This window comes from Pantherophis guttatus, chromosome 6 (genome assembly GCF_059756535.1).
Source record: "Pantherophis guttatus breed Tessera chromosome 6, ASM5975653v1, whole genome shotgun sequence".
NCBI classification, from domain to species: Eukaryota; Metazoa; Chordata; class Lepidosauria; order Squamata; family Colubridae; genus Pantherophis; species Pantherophis guttatus.
Genome location: NC_142068.1, coordinates 1,854,772 through 1,869,640, shown reverse-complemented (window position 1 = coordinate 1,869,640; position 14,869 = coordinate 1,854,772). Strand labels below are relative to the sequence as shown.

The window sequence follows — 14,869 nt, the reverse complement described above, 5'->3', positions numbered from 1 at the left end:
CTGCTGGGTCTCAACTTGACCTGGTTAAGGCTAATGTGGGACCACTTAACCATAAACTAAACAAACATGGTTAGCTAGTATCTGGGGTGAAATCCAGCAGGTTCTGACAGGTTCTGGAGAACCTGCAGCGGAAATTTTGAGTAGTTCGGAGAACCGGCAAATTCCACCTCTGGCTGGCTGGCCCCAGAGTGGAGAGGGAATGGGGATTTTGCAATATTCTTCCCCCAGGAGTGGGGAGGGAATGGGGATTTTGCAGTATCCTTCCCCTGCCATGCCCACCAAGCCACGCCCACCAAGCCACACCACGCCCACCAAACCATGCCTACAGAACCGGTAGTAAAAAAAATTGGATTTCACCACTGGCTAGTATGGATGTGTTCATACATCCTGCTTAATCTATACCCATAAAGACCTTTGTCCTGAGTTCACCCCGTCATTGAGCCATAATTAACCCATCAAGTTGGGATCAGGAACTAGAAACTAATCTAGATTAGGTAATAGTATTCCAATTTAGCCTTTACTTGACCTAGTTAAGACAGTTGTGAGAAGAGAAACAAATATTTTCCAGGAACGCAACCAACGCATTTTCCGCTTTCGAATCTCTGCATTCACAGTGTGCAGAACGTTTTAAAGACAAGGATTGGGGGAATTCTTCCATCTTCCATTTTAAGAAAAGACTAGATAGTCGCTTGTCTGGAAGGATATAGGGCAGAGGTCTTCAAACTTGGCAGCTTGAAGACTTGTGGACTTCAACTTCCAGAATTCTCCAGCCAGCTTTGCTGGCTGGAGAATTCTGGGAGTTGAAATCCACAAGTCTTCAAGCTGCCAAGTTTGAAGACCTCTGATATAGGGTCTCTTGCTTGAGCAGGGGGCTGGACTAGAAGACCTCCAAAGTCCCTCCCAGCTCTATTCTGATTGGACACCCCTCCACTAGAGGTTGGCTATGCCTACAGTCCCTGTTCCTGGAGCTTTGCGCCTATAGCCACATCTGTTTTCTTTTGCAAGTTCCTTGTGCAAGAATTCTATACTCCTCCCCCCAAATATATCTCTTCCTTCCCCCTCTCACTTGATGCCCCCCCCCGTAAGAGACGGAGAAGTACCACGTCTTCCCTCCAGCTGAAGGACTTTGAGATCAACCGTCTCCTTGCTTGCTGTTTTTCCCCTTCTAAAATGGGTGGGATCCGGTTACTAATTCCCTCCTAAGCCAAATTGCAGATGGGAAGATGTGTTGTTTGTATCCCAAAACAAGTGTGCTCTTTCTGTCTCTCTCTCTCTCACACACACACACACTCCTTTCAGGCTGTTTTATGTGCTCCTGGCTACTTTCCTTCAAGTGACCAGAGGCAAATTCGGCTGACCAATAACCAGCCAAGACATTTATTGCGACAAACGGCGAGAGAAGCTTATCAAAACGTGGTTTCTCTCCAAGGTTCTGCTCCCCAAAATATTCCCTTCTTTATACAACCCTGTCCTGGCCGCCACATCCCTCCGTGTTCCCCATTAGCTGAGCTACTATCAGCTTACACGCTTCCCGATCTCCTCCTACCTATTTCCTGCTACATACTAAATCATTGTAATTCGAATTGTTTTAAATTTGGGGCCAAAGTCATGTAATTCTTTTAATAATTTTAAATTTTGTATTGGTATGTGTTTTAGTTCTGGCTGTGCACCACCCTGAGTCCACTAGGAGAAGGGCGGTATACAAATTGAATAAAATAAATAAATAAATGTATGCATCCCACATACATTAAAATTAGGAGATAGTTTACGCAAGGTGTGTCGAATAATATTCTTCGGCTAATTAAACATGCTCAGTTGCTTGCTTGGAGTACTTGGCACTTTTGATTTTTTTTTTCTCTTGTTTTTCAGTTTTAGCTCTGCTTTCCTTGTCACAAAGGTGCTTTTTTTTTTCCCAAGAGGCAACTGGGGCTTTTGGTTTTATTTCGAAGGCGTTTCACTTCTCATTCAAGGAACTTCTTCTGCTCTGCCTGGATAGTGGGGGAATGGAAGGATTTGTATTCCTTGCAAGACAGCGGGTCATTTGCATCCTTCTCGAGAGTCATTGAGGCCACTTGTCTGTGTCCTCAGGGTCATCTGAGTGGTGCAAATGGGGGTGCAGCCTTCTTGGAACTGCTGAAAGGACTGTGTTTGTAGACTGGAGATAGAGGATGTCATATCCCTCCCCCTTTGTTGAGAGAGGGCTGTTCAGTTTTGACCTAGATGGCCTCTTTGACCCCTCTTCCAAACCACTGGTCCTCTCTCTGTCCAGAATGTCTTCAAAAGAGTGGCCTTTGTCTTTTAAATGCAGATGGACTGCTGAATCTGGAATGTGTTTGTTCTGCTATGTTGCGCCATGCGTTTGTGAAGTGGCTGTTTTGTTCCCCCAAAGGACAGATCTGCACATGGCTCACTGCATTGCACTGCCTATACCACGTTGCTCAGTTTCTGTCTGGGCATTTTATTCTTGGGGTAGGCAAGTTTCTGCCTTCGTGTACTCTTGGGTTTGAAGTGTGCACGTATGTTGTGTTGTCTGAAGATCCTCCTGAGCTTTTCCGCTATGCCTGCAACGTACGGAATGACAATGTTGCTTAGTTTATTAATTCTCGTCATGGTCTGTTACAGAGGAAATCTTGTAGGATTTTTTAAAAAATTTTTTGGGAGATTTGATGAAGGCCCACTTGGGATAGCCACACATTCTGAGGGCTTCCTTAATGTGTTTTCGTTCTTTTTTCTTTTCCCGTCTTCGCTGGTAGGCACGGTGATGTAAGGTTAATTAAACGTGTAATTAAACATACTCAGTTGCCTGTTTTGAGTACCGGGCTTCTTAAACAATTGATTTTTTCTTGTTTTTTTTAATTTTAGCTTTGCCTTTCCTGTTTTCCCGTTCAGTTAATTTTCCCTGGCCGGCCATTTTCCTCTCGCAACTCTTTTTACAGCTTGTAATCTTCCTTTTCCCTCTCTGAAAACCCGGCTAATTTTTGCCGACGTGTCTATCTTACATCCTGCCTTTATGCTACCATTTCTTGCTCCCATCCATTGTAGATTCATTGGGCAGGCTTGTTTCTCCACTCAGTAAGTTTTCACTACACAGCAATTTTAAATTTTTCTTTCGCTATTAAATTCTTTCAATATTAAGTTCACTTGATCCTATCAATACCACACTGCCTGTGTCCTCAGTTTAGGACTGCAATTTCTGCCGCTAAGCAAGATGGTTGTTAAGTGAGTTTTGGCCATTTTTACGACCTTGCCACAGTTGTTAAGTGGGTCACGGTAGTTGCTGGTAGGGGGGAGTCTTCTGCCTTGAGCAAGGGGTTGGACTAGAGGACCTCTGAGGTCCCTTCCAGATCTGGGATGCTATGTTCTTTGAAGCCAAAAGGCCTTGGGAAAAAGCAGCAATTTTACCCATTTATTCTTCCAAGTCAAAGCTGCCCAAAAAAGAAAGAACATTTTTTTAAAAAACTGCCTCTGATTGTTATGGTCCGAGCGTTTTAATTTTCATTTAATGATCCTGGGTTTTTTTGTTTTTTTTAATGGTTTTGCCATCTGAGCTGTAGTGTTGTGCTGTGGATGTTTTATTTCGGGAAACCGCGGAGAATAAATGGGATCCCGATAGTTTAAAAGCCGAATAAATAAATAATTGAGAAAATAAATAAAAGAGAAAATTGAGCTGAGCGCAGGGGGAAAAAAAGAGCTGGAGAGAATCTGCCAAAAACAGAGAAAAAAAACATAGAAAGTAGCAGCCGAAAGCTTTCACAGAACAGATACAGATTAACAGAGTTGGAAGGGACCTTGTAGGTCATCTAGTCCAACCCTCTGCACAAGTAGAAGACCCTACCCCATTTCTCACAGATGGCGGTCCAGTCTCTTCTTAAAAGCTGCTGGTGATGAAGCTCCCGCAGCTTTACAGGTAGTCCTTGACTTACGGCCTAAATTTCCATTGTTAAGCGAGACAGTTATGAAGCAAGCTTTGCCCCGTTTTACGACCTTCCTTGCCACGGCTGTTAAGCGAACCCCTGCAGTCGTTCAGTGGATGAACACGGTTGTTAAAGCGAATCCGGATTCCCCGTTGACTTTGCTCGTCAGAAGGTCGCCAAAGGGGGAATCGCGTGACCCCGGGACATGGCAGCTGTCATAAATCCAAGTCAGTTGCCAATTTTGACCCTGGGGATGCTGCAGTGGTCGTAAGCATGAAAAGACGGTCATAAGTCGCTTTTTACGCTGCCGTTGCAACTTCAAATGACGGTTGTAAGTCGAGGACTACCTGCAATACTAAGTAAGCTTAACATGTCCTGTGAAAGTCAGCTGTTAGATCTTAAGTGGAGTAAGCTGGTTTGTTTATTAAACTTATATGCTGCTTATCTCGCTGACGATCCTTCCGTAAAAGTGCCAGGGGAAGCATTTAGAACGGGGGGTCTTACATTTTAAAATCCAGTTAAAACGAAAACAGCTGCACGCTCGTGCACGAGTGTGCCGGAGCAAGTAAGCGAGCAAGATGGGGGGGGGGTCAGCGTAGGTCAGCTGTCAAGTGCTTTGCTCCATTTCCATCCAGAGAGACCCCAGCCCCTTCCTTTCCCCCCCTTCCTCCTCCTCCCCATCTGCGTCTGTCTCGGTTTATCCTCGAGATCTGGGACGCTTTCCAGACCTCCATCCGTCGTTGTGGGGTGTAACACAATCCCTTTGTGTTCCTGGCATGGGGAGGATGTTTTAGTGCATTCGATCTCTCTCTCTCTCTCTCTCTCCAAGCTGCTTTTTAATCCCGGGCATGAAAAATATCCTTTGCATGCAAGAGACGCGTTCGCAAGTGTTTGGCAACAACATCCTTCTGCCCCCTAACCTCCCCCCCCCCTCATAAATCTGGGAGGGTCCCAGCTGCGTTATGATGGAGAGGTGGCTGAAGGACACCATTAGATCCCTCTTGTACGGAGGGATCTGGTTTCCGGGGGTTGTTTGTCAGAGGTGTTCTCGTAAGCCATAAGGTCTCCTGCTCCGTTCCTCCCCCAACAGAAGAAGTCCTCAACTTATGACAATTCATTTAGTGACCGTTCCAAGTTTGCAACGGTACTATAAAAAAGGGACTTCCCCCCCCCCCACACACACACTTATGGTCATTGCAACACCCGTTTTTTACGTTTTTTTAATTGTATCTGATTCAATTAGGCGTTTTAACTTGCATTATGGATAGTGGTTTTATTGTTGTGAGCCGCCCTGAGTCCGTTGGAGATAGGGCGGCATATAAGCCTAATAAAATAAATAAATAAATAAATAAATAAATAAATAAATAAATCAATCAATCAATCAATCAATCAATCAATCAATCAATCAATCAATAAAATCCCTGTGGTCCTGTGATCAAAATTCAGACACTTGGCAACTAATCACGGAATGACAGAGTTGGAAGGGGCCTTAGAGGTCTTCTAGTCCAACCCCCTTCTCAAGCAGGGAACCCTATCTCATTTCAGACAAAATGGTTGTCCAATCTCTACTTAAAAACCACCCGTGATGGAACATCCACCGCTTCTGAAGGCAAGATATTAATTGTTCTCACTGACTCATACTTACGACGGTTTGCAGTGCCCAGGGTCATGGGATCGATCCCCTTTTGCGGCCTTCTGATAAGCAAAATCATTAGGGAAGCTGGATTCACTTAACAACGGTATTACTAACTTAACGATTGCAGTGATTCACTTAACATGTGGCACGAAAGGTCGTAAAAGGGGCAAAACTCACTTAACAACTGTCTCACTTAGCAACAGAAATTTTGGGAGGAATTGGGGTCATAAGTGGAGGACTACCTCTAGTTCTCCAGGGAAATGTATGCAGGAATTTCCCAAGCAGATGCCTTCCGGAATCATATAAAGGGTAAGCTATGTGTTTTAATATAGCTGTACACCGCCCTGAGTCCTTTGGGAGAAGGGCGGTATAGAAGTCTAATTATAAATAAATAAATAAATAAAAGCTGAAAGGGACCTTCAGAGATCATCTAGTTCGACCCGCTGCTCCAGGCAGGAATGTAATTAAATCATCCGTGACAGAAGGTCATCCAGTTCCCCGTTTACCACTCCTGAACTCTGGTTTGGTTTGGTTTATGGTTTATTTGATTTGTATACCGCCCTACTCCCGAAGGACTCAGGGCGGTGAACAGCCAACAATAAAATACATAGATACACAAAATTTAAAAACCCGATAAAATCAAATTAAACTTTTTGGCCCAGACAAATTAAAACACCCCAATAATTTAAAAACAGATTAAAATTTACATATTTAAAAAGGGAAGAGATCAGGCCAAGCCCGCTTGATGGAATAAAAAGGTCTTCACAGCACGGCGGAAGGAGCGCAGATCTGGGATCCTCCGTATCTCTGGGGGGAGCTCGTTCCAGATAGTAGGTGCCCCCACAGAGAAGGCTCTCCCCCTGGGGGCCGCCAGTCGACATTGTTTGGCTGACGGCACCCGGAGGAGCCCCTCTCTATGGGAGCGTACTGGCCGGTGGGAGGCTATTGGTGGTAGTAGGCGGTCCCGTAAATAACCAGGCCCTAAGCCATGGAGCGCTTTAAAGGTGGTAACCAAAACCTTGAAGCGCACCCGGAAGACCACCGGGAGCCAGTGCAGCTCGCGCAGGAGAGGTGTCACATGGGAGCGCCATGACGCTCCCATTACCACCCGCACGGCTGCACTCTGCGCCAGTTGGAGCCTCCGGGTGCTCCTCAAGGGGAGCCCCATGTAGAGAGCGTTGCAGTAGTCCAGGCGGGAGGTGACAAGGGCATGAGTGACTGTGCGTAACGAGTCCCGATCCAGAAAGGGACGCAACTGGCGAATCAGGTGAACCTGATAAAAAGTCCTCCTGGTCACGGCCGTCAAATGCTCTTCTAAAGACAGCCGTGAGTCCAGGAGGACACCCAAGTTGCGAGCCCTCTCCGTGGGGGCCAATGATTCGCCCCCAATAGTCAGTGATGGCGTCAACTGATTATATTGGGACGTCAGAAACCACAGCCACTCGGTCTTGGATGGGTTGAGTCTGAGCCTATTCCTCCCCATCCAGATCTGCACGGCCTCCAGGCACCGGGACATCAATTCAAGGGCATCGTTGGGGTGGTCTGGGGTGGAGATGTACAGCTGGGTGTCATCAGCGTACTGATGGTACTCCACCCCGAAACCACGGATGATCTCGCCCAGTGGCTTCCCATAAATGTTGAACAGGAGGGGCGAGAGGACCGACCCTTGCAGCACCCCACATATGAGGGGCCTCGGGGTCGACCTCTGCCCCCCTGTCAACACGGACTGCGACCAGTCAGAGAGAAAGGAGGAGAACCACCGCAACACAGTGCCTCCCACCCCCAACTCTTCCAACCGGCGCAGCATGATACCATGGTCGATGGTATCAAAAGCCGCTGAGAGATCTAACAGGACCAGGACAGAGGAGCAGCCCCTGTCCCGAGCCCTCCAGAGATCATCTACCAACGCGACCAATGCCGTTTCCGTGCTGTACCCGGGCCTGAAGCCCGACTGGAACGGATCCAGATACGTCGTTTCATCCAGGTGCTGGGGGAGCTGTTGCGCGACCACACTCTCAACAACCTTCGCCACAAAACGAAGGTTGGAGACCGGACGATAATTTACCAACATTGCCGGGTCCAGGGAAGGCTTCTTGAGGAGAGGCCTCACCACCGCCTCTTTCAAGGTGGTGGGAAAGTCACCCTCACCCCACGAAGCATTTATAATCCCCTGGAGCCAGCCTCGCGTCACCTCCCGGGAAGCCAGCACTAACCAGGAAGGACACGGGTCCAATAAACAAGTGGTCGCGTTCAGTCTACCCAGAATCCTGTCCACGTCCTCAGGGGTCACAGGATCAAACTCATCCCAGATAACATTCTCAAGACCTGCCCCAGTCCCTCCCCCTGAGACTATCCAGTCAGAGTCCAGATCTTCCCAGATCTGAGCGATTTTGTCATACAGATATTGAACTCTGAATCAATCTGGCTTTCTCACTGACATTGCTTGTTGGAAGGTCACAAAAAGGGACCCCGGGACACTGCAACCGTCATAAATATGAATCAATTGCTAAGCATCTGAGTTTTGATCACATGACCACTGCATGGGAATGCTGCAACGGTCGTAAGTGTGAGGGCTGGTTATAAGTCCCTTTTTTCAGGGCCGTTCTAACTTTGAACGGTCACTGAACAAATGGTCGTAAATTGAGGACTACCCAAGCAGGGGGTTGGACTAGATGACCTCCAAGGTCCTTTCAAACTCTGTTATTCTATATTCTGTAGTACAATAAGCTTTTTTTTTTTTAAAATACCTAATTGTCTAAAATGATAATCATCCATTTTCTTTGTTTCCCTTCCTTTTTCCCCCTCTCAGTATATAGTGCCTTTTTAATATTTTTTAAAGCTTGTATTATTTTTATTTTTGCATTTTTAATCTTCCACAACAATAATTACAACAATGACAATTAATCTTATCTAATTATCCAAAATGATAATTACCTTTCTTTATATTTTTCTCTTCTTTTTGTTCTGCGTTTTTTTCTTTTTGATATATCTTTCAGGGTTTTTTCCATTTTTAAACTCCAATAGAAATCATGATTAAAAAGGATAATTAATCTTACTTAATTACCTAAAATGATAATTGCCTTCTTTGCTTATATTCTCCTCTCTTTTCTCTCACAATTTTTTTGGTCTGTACTTTTCATTTTTAAACTCCAAAAAAAAAACAACACCCCATTTTTTAAAAAATGGTTGTTAGCCTTATCCAATTATCTAAAACAACCATTACTTATTTCCTTTATCTCTCTCTCTCTCTCTTTTCCTTTCTGCTTTGTTTCTTTTTGATATATTTGTTTAGTTGGCATTAGTTTTTATATTTGCATTTTTAAGCTCCAATAAAAAACACGATTAAAAAAAGGATAATTAATCCTGCCTGGGAAATATTGCAAGGAAGAGGAGGAAAAAAAATAGATTGGTTGATGGCTTCTCTTGTTTATTTGCAGGTTTCTGCCTTCCAGGCTCAGCTGCTTCAAGCCGTGCAGAGCGCCCAAGAAATGAGTCCTGCGCCAGGACGGATTCCCGGGGTGGTTTTGGTGAGCGAGCCCATCCGCATTCAGACCTACACCGGGATGATGGCCTTTTTCGGAAACCAAAATAAACTGGGTTATTGCCTGGCTCGAGGCAGCATCGGCTTCTGATCCGGACATTTTCCCCTCCAGTTTCTTTCCTTCCTTCTTTCTTTCTTTCTTTCTTTCTTTCTTTCTTTCTTTCTTTCTTTCTTTCTTTCTTCCTTCCTTCCTTCCTTCCTTCCTTCCTTCCTTCCTTCCTTCCTTCTTTTTCTTTCCTTCTTTCTTTTTCTTTCCTTCTTTCTTTCTTTCTCTCTCCCTTCTTCCCTCGCTTTCTTCTTCCCTCTCTTCCCCTCCCTCCTTCTTTTCCTTCCTTCTTTCCTTCCTTCCTTTTTCTCCCTTTCTCTCCCTCCCTCCCTCCCTCCCTCCTTCCTTTCTCTCTCCCTTCTTCCCTCACTTTCTTCTTCCCTCCCTTCCCCTCCCTCCTTTTCCTTCCTTCCTTCCTTCCTTCCTTTTTCTCCCTTTCTCTCCCTCCCTCCCTCTTTCCTTCCTTCCTTTCCTTCTTTCTTTCTCTCTCCCTCCCTTCTCCCTCCCTCCCTCTTTTTTCTTTCTTCTTTCTTTCTTTCTTTCTCTTTCTTTGTTTTTTTTCTTTCTCTCTCTCTCAATCCCTCCCTCCCTCCCTCTCTCCCTTTCTTCTTTCCTCCCTTCCCCTCCCTCCCTCCTTTCCTTTCCTTTCCTTTCCTTTCCTTTCCTTTCCTTTCCTTTCTTTCCCTTCCTTCCTTCCTTCCTTCCTTCCTTCCTTCCTTCCTTCCTTCCTTCCTCTCTCTCCCCTCCCTCCCTCCTTCCATCTTCCCTCCCTCCCGTCCTCTTTTCCTCCCATCCCTCCTTCCTTCCATCCTGCGTAGGGTTTTGTCAAGTCTTCAAGGTCATGTGCCAAGCCAGAAATGGATTCCTTAACTAAGTTGCACATGTGAATGTAGTATCTCTGGGCATTTTGCTTGCTAAATCTCTTGGGCTAATTCGCTTTCCCAGCCAGGAGTTTTTCAGATAGGTCGGACTACAACTCCCCTCAGCCTTTGCTCAGGATGATGGGCTTTCCCCTATTCCAACAAATGGGTTAGCACCTGAGGGTGAGTTGCGTAGCACCACTAAAGCTGATTAAAGCTGACAGGTCATTTTATTGTGTTCCTCATTAAAATAATAACTGTAATGATAACAATGATGTAAATTCTTCTTCCAAGTTTACTTGGCATTTGAATGACTCCTGTCTTTGAAATGGCTTGCAAAATCTAGAAACAGATGAAACATTTCTGCAAACGCGGAAGAAAGAATTTGCTAGGGAACTAATTTTACTTTTGCTCATTACAATAAAATAACTAGTTTTTCTAATTAAGCTGGGACCTCTGTGGTTTTATTTCCTTCAATCAAACATGTATTTCTTGCAGCTTTAACTCTGGAAGTTTGATGCTTTGTCTTGTTTTTTTTATCAACTTCTTCTTCTTCTTCTTCTTCTTCTTCTTCTTCTTCTTCTTCTTATTATTATTATTATTATTATTATTATTATTGTCTTTCTTGTCAACAATTATTATGATTATGGTTGATTGCACAGTCAGCAAGACTGCATTTCGCATTTTAGTCTACCCTTTGTGTCAGTGGTGGGTTTCAATTTTTTTTACTACCGGTTCTGTGGGTGTGGCTTGGTGGGCGTGGCATGGCTTGGTGGGCGTGACAGGCGAAGGATACTGTAAAATCTCCATTCCCACCCCACTCTAGGGGAAGGTTATTGCAAAATCCCCATTTCCTCCCAATCAGCTGGGACTCAGGAGGCAGAGAATAGATGGGGGTGGGGCCAGCCAGAGGTGGTATTTATTTGCCGGTTCTCCGAACTACTCAGAATTTCCGCTACTGGTTCTCCAGAACTGGTCAGAACCCGCTGGATACCACCTCTGCTTTGAGTGCTCCCAAAGGACCTGGGATGAGCAAATGTGGATGTTTGATGGTGTTAAAGGGATTGTCGCAGGATGTAAGCTATTCTGAGTCAAGCTGCCTTTTGCAAATGATTGACGGTGAATTTGTCAATGCCGACGGTAGAACAGAATGGGAAGGGACCTTGGAGATCTTCTAGTCCAACCCACTGATCAAGCAGGAGACCTTATACCATTTCAGACAAATGGTTGTCCAGTCTCTTTAAAAACTTCCAGTGTTGGAGCACCCACAACTTCTGGTGGCAAGCTGTTCCACTGGTTAATTGTCCTCACTGATATGAAGTTTCTCCTTACTTCCAGGTTGCTTCTGTCCTTGGTTAGTTTCCATCCATTGTTTCTTGTCCTGCCTTCTGGTGCTTTGGAAAATAAATAGACCTCCTTTCTGGCAGCCCCTCAAATACTGGAAGAAGCTATCATGTCACCCCTATTTGTTCTTTTCTCTAGACTAGCCAAACCCAAATCCTGCAGCGCTTCTTCATAGGTTTTAGCCTCGACTCTATCCCTGATTCTATCTAAGTCTCATTGCAGGAATGACGCTTTTATTACTATTAATATTAGCTATTATCAGAGCTGCAGTGACGCAGTGGTTAGAGTGCAGTACTGCAGGCTCCTTCTGCTGACTGCTGGCTGCCTGCAATTTGGCAGTTCGATTCGCACCAGCTCAAGGTTGACTCAGCCTTCCGTCCTTCTGAGATGGGTAAAATGAGGACCCAAATTGTTGGGGGCAAGAAGCTGACTCTGTAAACTGCTTAGAGAGGGCTGTAAAAGCACTATGAAGCGGTATATAAGTCTAAGTGCTATTGCTATTATTATTATACTTTTATTCATTAAACATGAAACTCAGTCAACTGAATATTTAAAAATGTATCACAAATATCATTGACTGATGGTTGATATGGGTTGCTGCCAGTATCCTAGGTATCAACCAAGTTTCGATGGCCAAGTCACGATATTTCGTGATTTTTTTCCAGTTCTTTTTCTTCAACTCTGGCGTCTCCTGGTACCACGATGTCAATAAATTGTACGTTTCAGTTTTTGACAACTGGGATATCTGGCGTGTTGTGTTCCAAGTGACGATCTCTCTGTATTCGAAAGTCCCACAAGATCTTCACCTTCTCATTTTCTATAACTTTTTCCACTTTATGTTCCCATGACTTTTTGGATACAGGTAAGTCGTATTTTTTACATAATGACCAGTGGATTAATTTAGCAACTCGGTCGTGTCTAGCTTTGTAATCAGTTTGTGCGATTTTGCTGCACTCACATATTAAATGTGAGACAGTTTCGACTTTGTCGTTGCAAAGTCGGCATTTTGGATTGTCGGTGGATTTTTGCATCTTTGCTTTCATGGCATCAGTTTGTAGTGCTTGTTCTTGAGCAGCGAGGATTAAACCTTCCGTTTCTTTCTTGATGGTTCCCACCTTAAGCCAGGCCCATGTCAAGTTGTCATCACATCTTCCTTCAATGTTTTTCAAGTGCTGTCCATGCAAAGCTTTGGTTTTCCATCCATTTAATCTGTCATCCAGCTGTTTTTCCTTATATTCTGCCTTTGTTTCTGTTGTTTTTATCATGTTCTCCGTTTTCATAGCCTGCAGCAATTTTTCTGTACTTTGGTTCACATAATCATTCAAACTTCGTTATTCTTCTTCTACAGTTTGCAATAGTCCTCTATCCCCTATTTTTCTTGGCAGGTACAACCTGTCGATGTCACTTTGTGGATGTAAAGCGTGGTACATATTCAAAAGTTTGCGTGTTTTCCGGTCCAAGTTTTCCAGTTCAGCCAAAGTCCAGTTGATGATTCCAGCTGAGTAGCGTATCACTGGAACTGCCCATGTATTAATCCCTCTAATTATGTCTCCAGCATTCAGCTTTGATTTTAATATTTTGCGGACCCTCCTGATGTATTCCTTTTGCGTTGACTCTTTGACTTTTCCATTCAAGATGTTATCTGCTTCCAGTATGCCCATCATCCTGTGCTAATGCTTTTACTATGTTTCCATTTCCCAGTTCTATCCCTTCTATTTTTTTCCATTTTTCCTTGCTGCATGGATAATATAGCACATTTTTCAAGTCCAAAGTTCATTTTGATGTCGCTGCTGAACAGTTGAACTGTGTTGAGTATTGATTTAAGTTCAGTGGGGCTTTTTGCATACATTTTTAAGTCATCCATGTATAGTAGATGGTTTATCTTGCCATGTTGGCTTGAGATTTGGTATCCCAGTTTTGTGTTTCAGAGGATTATTGTCAATGGAATTAATGCGATGTTGAACAATAGTGGTGAAAGTGAGTCCCCCTGGAAGATTCCTCGCATGATGTTGACTTCACCAATGTTCTCCCCATTTGTTGTTAGAACTGTCTTCCATTTTTGCATATTTGCTTTGAAAAATGTACAAATATTTTTGCTGATTCCAAAATTTTCCAGACAGGTGTTAATCCAGCTGTGGGGTAATGTATCAAATGCCTTCTTGTAATCAATCCATGCCGTTTTTAAATTTTGTTTTGCATTTTTTAGTACCATTTTGTCAATGAGCAGCTGATCTTTTGTTCCTCTTGATTTTTTATAATTTCCTTTTTGTTCTACTGGATACAAACTGTTTTCCATCAGATGATTGAATACGGAATTTGCCAGTATTCTTGTAAAAAGTTTGAATGTTGTTGGCATTCAATTAGGCGATAGTTGCTTGGTTCTGTGCCCTTTTCTGGATCTTTCATTATCAAGTACATTCGACCAACTGTTAGCCATTCTTCGCTTGTTGCATTTTGAAGCATTTCATCAAATTGAGTGGCCATGCAGTGATGGAGGCTGGTCAGGTGTTTTAGCCAGTATCCATGCAGTTCGTCCAGGCCAGGTGCGCTCCAGTTCTTGCCCTTCTTTGCTTGTTTTGCAACCATGGTCAGTTGTTATTACAATATTCTCCATTTTGTTTCGTGTTGCTTGTTTTTGAATATCTTTGATCCAGGAGGCAGTTTTGTTGTGTTCCACTGGGTTTTCCCACAGTTCTTTCCAAAAGTTCAAAGTTATTTATTATTATTAATTATTATTATTATTATTATTATTATTATTATTATTATTATTATTATTATCTGTTACTATTATTATTATTATTTTCTGATTGCCCTTGGGAGTGTCAAGACAGCATGCATTTTGAGTTTCTTTGCCCTGCTCATTGAAACTGCCGGGTCTCTTTTAGACTGGAACAGAGCTGGGTGCAATTTTTGCCTTTGGAGTTTCTTTTGCTGTGGCATAATTTTGCCAGGGTAGCCGATTTGCTCCCCAAAAGTAGGAATTGGGAGCAGACGTCCCTTGTTCTTCTTCCCAGGGGCCAACCACACACCAAAGACTTCAACATCTGGAAACCAATTGCCCCCCTCAAGACCCCCCCCCAAAAGATGCCAACTTCTTTGGCCACTACGTAGAAACTAGGGGTGAAATCCAAAATTTTTCCCTACCAGTTCTGTGGGTGTGGCTTGGTGAGCATGGCAGGGGAAGGATACTGCAAAATCTCCATTCCCTCCCCACTCTGGGGCCGGCCAGCCAGAGGTGGCATTTGCCGGTTCTCTGAACTACTCAAAATTTCCGCTACCGGTTCTCCAGAACCTGTTAGAACCTGCTGGATTTCACCCCTGGTAGGAACTCTGCACATGTTAAGAGCAAGGGATGCAGGACAAAGAAAACGGCAGAATAGATATTCGGGGTTGCAGAAACTGTCCCCCCCCCCGCCACTTAAGGAATGTTTGACAAAGGGGTCTCGGGACCCCTGTTTGTCCTGCCCAATGGTCAGAGCTAAAGGGAAAGCATGACGGAGCTGCATCGCCTGATCCACTGTGGCCCAC

At 44.2% G+C, this 14,869-nt stretch overlaps 1 protein-coding gene across 1 annotated transcript in view; it reads left to right on the top strand.

Moving 5' to 3' along the window:
* The window catches only part of TPRG1 (tumor protein p63 regulated 1), a 42,857-nt gene extending 32,414 nt beyond the window's left edge, over positions 1–10,443 (top strand). The window contains exon 6 of the mRNA XM_060694441.2: positions 8,988–10,443. Within this exon, the coding sequence (XP_060550424.2) occupies positions 8,988–9,182 (195 nt within the window). The 3' untranslated portion in view covers positions 9,183–10,443. The remainder of the gene's footprint in view (positions 1–8,987) is intronic.
* The last annotated feature ends 4,426 nt before the right edge of the window (positions 10,444–14,869 follow it).